Genomic DNA, 4,700 nt, shown 5'->3' on the forward strand with positions numbered 1-4,700 from the left:
GTCTTCAAATATTTTTTTATTCAAATTCATCTTTTAGAATATTTTTTTTATTCAAATTCATCTTTCAAAAATTTTAAATTAGTTATATTAGTCCTTCTTTTATTTCCGTTACTAATAGCGTTAGAGTTTAGAATTTGCAGATGTGATACGTTAAGTGACACCGCAACACATACTTAGTAATCTTAATTGGCGAATAACATGATAAGTCTATGAAATTAGATGAAATCAATCCCAAATTAAGAAATTCTAATGTCTCAAAATTCCTATTAATTAAATTTTAATTTGATATAATTTTATAAACTTATCATGTTAATAGTCAATTAAAACTCCTAAATATATATTGTGATGTTATTTAACGTGTTATATTAATAAATTTTGATATTGTCAACAAAAAAAATAATAAAAAAACCAACGTGATGATTAACTTAAATTTTTTTAAAGAATAAATTTAACCAAAAAAAAAGTTCAAAAACTAATTTAAAAAATAAGTGATTTTTTAGGGACAAATATTATTATTTACTCGATAATAAAACGAGTAACCGAATAAGCAGTTAATATTTGAAACAGGCGTAGATATTAAAATACTGATGACGTCCTATTTTATTACTATTCCTACCTATAAAACCATCTAACCTTTTTTCAGATACATTTTTATACTACATCTTCACGTGAGTAGCCTTATTTTGAAAAGAAAGAAGAGTAGTAGTCCAATAACATGTTCCAACAAGTTATTAAAAAGTTTAGTACATCATTATATAAGCAAATCTCAAATGAGTCATTCCTCCATTGCTCTTCTACAAGAGAGGTTTAGGCAACTCCAGAGAGTGAAGGAAATGAGACAAGAGAGAGAGCTCAGAAAGTTAATGCTAACTACTGAGTCTATTAACAATAATAAACACTTATTCATCAGTCCCATTCATAATAATCACAATTATGTATCAGCAGCAGCAACAACAAGTAGTAGAACAAGATCATCATCATCAAGGTCATCTTCACCATCCCCACCACCCCATGTTTCTCTTTCTCTTTGGCCAACAACTACAACTTCACAGGAAGAGGAGGATCAGGACCACAGAAGAAGAAGCTTCCAGAAGAACTATACATCTCATGCAGAGCCATGGAAGAATAACAACAACAACAATAATAATAATGACGATTTGTATGATTGGGACTCTTGTGCTTCTGGTGATTCTGGTGTTGACACTTCTCTTCATCTCTAAAACTATATATTATATATGATGATGATGATGATGATGGGTCACATAAAATGTACACCTAGTACAATCAATAATGTGACACATTACACATTCCATATATATATGGTGGGTTATTGGCACATATCATCATGTCTAGTTAGTATTATTGTATGATTTATGTGCTATGATCACTATATATCTGTATGTGATGGTGATGAATACATGCTATATAACTTACCTTATATATAGTATGTTCATGACGATGAGAAGGATCTTTAGAGAATGTTTTAATTTGTTTTCTATAGTATGTTCTTTTAATATATAGATTTAGAAATAGGAACATGTAATTACTGTTTTCAAGAGCAGAAACAAGAAGTAACAAATCCCTCTGAACAAGTAAACGGTTTTCATGCAATAAGGTTTTGTAGAAAGTACAACAATGAAGATGACTTGAAAGTTCAATTGAGTCCAAATTGTCTCTTCTATGTGTTTAGGTGTTAGGTAACCACATAAAATCCAACCACAAACGTCACTACTACTCATACCTATATATATTTATATAATACAATGATCCAATTAATTAATCTTTAAAGTATAATTAAACAACAGAAATCATCAAAATAAGAGAATTGTTATTGGTTTTATTTCTGATATTTCATCATCATATAGGCAGGGTGGATTGCTTGCAAGTGAAGGATCCTAAGAACAATAACAATAATAATGTGGAATGATGTCAAGCATCATATTCAATAATTGCATCAATGCCATGGCACTTGATGACAGAGCCCAAGCAAACATTAGCAGAAACAATCTGAGCATTATTAACAAAGAAATCACCCCTTCCACGGTTATGGATCCTAATCATTTTGGTGCTTATGCCTGAGGGAACAAGGGTCCCAGTTGGGAAATGAGATAAATCATTGAAGTAGAGTGGCATTGGAATTGCATGGCTTAGCAAGAAATCTTCAATTTCATCAGCAGCAATGGCTGATGTTGATAGTTCCCTATCATCTGGCATCAAGAATGTTAAGGAGCTACTTGGTTGTGATGTTCCATTTAGCATTTGCAATAGCATTGCAAATCCATAGTAAGATTTTGTTCTCATGTCAGATATTGCTGCTTGTAAATCAGTGTGGTTAAAAGGGTGAAAAATTGGCTGTGATTCTGCATAACCAGTTACAAGAACAAGCATCATCAACAAATAATAATGATAATAACAATGCAACCCCATTTTTTGATTGTGGATAGAGACTTGTGTTTGTTTGTGTGTGTGAATAAATAAGTGAAGACAAGGAGGAAGGTGCTGAGGGATAAGAAGCATGAGGAGCTTCATAATATTATTTCACAGAACCTAATTCAGAGTAGGTTGTACATGAGAGGAAGCACTTTCTTGGAAACCATGCAATAAGCTTTTTTTTTTTTGGTATAATGTTGTATATGTAAATGTGTACTAGTGTGCTAAGGGTGCTCTCAATATGTTAATTAAGCATTTGATTAATCTTTTATCATCATGCACCTAATCCAACCGATCCCAAGAATTTTTTTTTTCAAATGAAAATTTGAGGGGTCATGAAGAAAGGGTATTTTACCTTTTTAAAAAATAATATTTTTTTAGTTGGGAGTTGCTATTGATTCCTATTTATTTAAATTTTGATCCTCTAAAATAAAAGAGTCAGTGAAAGGTTAATTACGATTGATTTTATAATTTTTATAAAATATATGCTCTACTATTTTAGTTTAAAAATAATTAACTTACTCATTTTACTAATTTATTAATTTTCTCATTTTACAAGATCTTAATCTTTTTTATTTATATAAGTTAACTTAATTATCAAATTAATGGGTCGTTTTGAGGGAAATTTTTTTTTTAAATTGATAAAATAAAATAAAAATACAAGTGTAATTATAACTTTTTTTTATTTTATCAATTTTTTCATTTAAAAAAAAAAATTAATCTCATCTTAATGGGATACCTATAAAAAGACTTAATAATTTGCATATTTAAGGCTTACTAGAACTGATCAATTAGATTCCTACTTTGATCCACCCCACACCCACAGGTTCACTAATCCGTAATAACTAACTAATAAGTGCTACTTCCGAAGTTCTTTTTTAATTAAGAAAACAAATTGGTTAAGGGAAACATTAGTTACTAACTTAGTGTTTGTTTGGGCGCTATTATATTGTTAAAAAAAATATCTTTTTTTAATAAAAAAGTTTTTTTTTTATATTTTTTAGTGTGTTTGACAAATTTTTAGTAGTAAAAGTAAAAGCACTAAAAAAATAAAAATAAAAAAACATTTTTTTGAGAAGTTGTAATTTATATTTTTTTTAAAAGATTTTTTTTCTTAATTTAATATCTAATTTTTTTATCATATTTTTTATTTTTTGAGACTTATTTATCATTAATATCTTTTAGAATTATATCTATCATCAAAATAATTTTTTAGATACCATTTTAATAATTTATCCTATCTAAAATGTGTTGGTTAATTTGGTTTTGGGAGAGTTACTTTTTGGTGAGAAGGGGGTCAAAGATTCCAGGAAAGGAAAAAACAGAAGGAAGTAAATCAAGATCCCATGAAACCAAGGGTGCCAAAACAATCAAAGTTCATGAGGAGCACTATCAAAGATATGGAGAACTTAGGGGAGATTTTGAGGAACCTGCTTTAATGCTCCTTGAAGTTTTGGAGTATTAAAATTCTTTTAAAGAGTTAAACAAAAGTTAATATTTATTTTTTTATTTTTTTATTTAAAATTTGTTTAGACTAAGATTATTGTTTTAATTTGGGCCATTTTAAGCCCGTTATATTTTTGAATTAATATTACTCATATTAAATTATTATAAAAAGTTTAAAAAATTAAAAAGTCAAACATATTTTTTGGTATAATTAATAGAACCAAATATATTATTTAGTATTAAGCTTAAATATTAAGATATTTCTTTTAGGATTAGATTACTTAAACGAGGTAGAAAGTAAAATTTTAAATTTTAATTTAAAACACTAAAATCGGAGCAAAAATAGAAGACCAGAACAATTAAAATAGAAGAACAACAGAGGAGCACAACAGTATTACCACTCACACCACATGGGAGAAGTAGGCGGCGAGTGAGGGCGAAGTGCCTCCAAGACGGCGGCGACGCGATGATAGACGATAAAGGAGATGCGACGTTGAACGAGACGCCAATGATGGCGGTGAACGGTGGTGATGGATTTGGTTAGAAGTGAGATTTGAGAAAGAGAGTTGTGAGGTAGAATAAATATAAAAAGGGTTTTTTAATTTAAAGCAGAAGAGGTAAAATAAATATAAATAAAATAATAAAAATTTTAACTGCAAAAAACTAATTTAAAAAGATTAATATATAGAGTATTGATTCACTAAATAATTAACGATTTTATAGACTGTCGATTCACCAAACTATTAAAGGATATTGTAAACATAGTCATATTAAAAACAATACGAGTATATTAATTTTTTAATTTATAATTAACGGTTTTAAAT

General features: G+C 28.5%; 1 protein-coding gene across 1 annotated transcript; it reads right to left on the reverse strand.

Annotated features, from left to right (window-relative positions):
• On the reverse strand, positions 1,930-2,427 carry LOC107635954. Its single transcript, XM_016339500.1, has one exon. The coding sequence runs from the start codon at positions 2,425-2,427 to the stop codon at positions 1,930-1,932; it is 498 nt and encodes a 165-aa protein (XP_016194986.1).

This window comes from Arachis ipaensis, chromosome B04, assembly GCF_000816755.2.
Source record: "Arachis ipaensis cultivar K30076 chromosome B04, Araip1.1, whole genome shotgun sequence".
In the NCBI taxonomy this organism is placed as follows: Eukaryota; Viridiplantae; Streptophyta; class Magnoliopsida; order Fabales; family Fabaceae; genus Arachis; species Arachis ipaensis.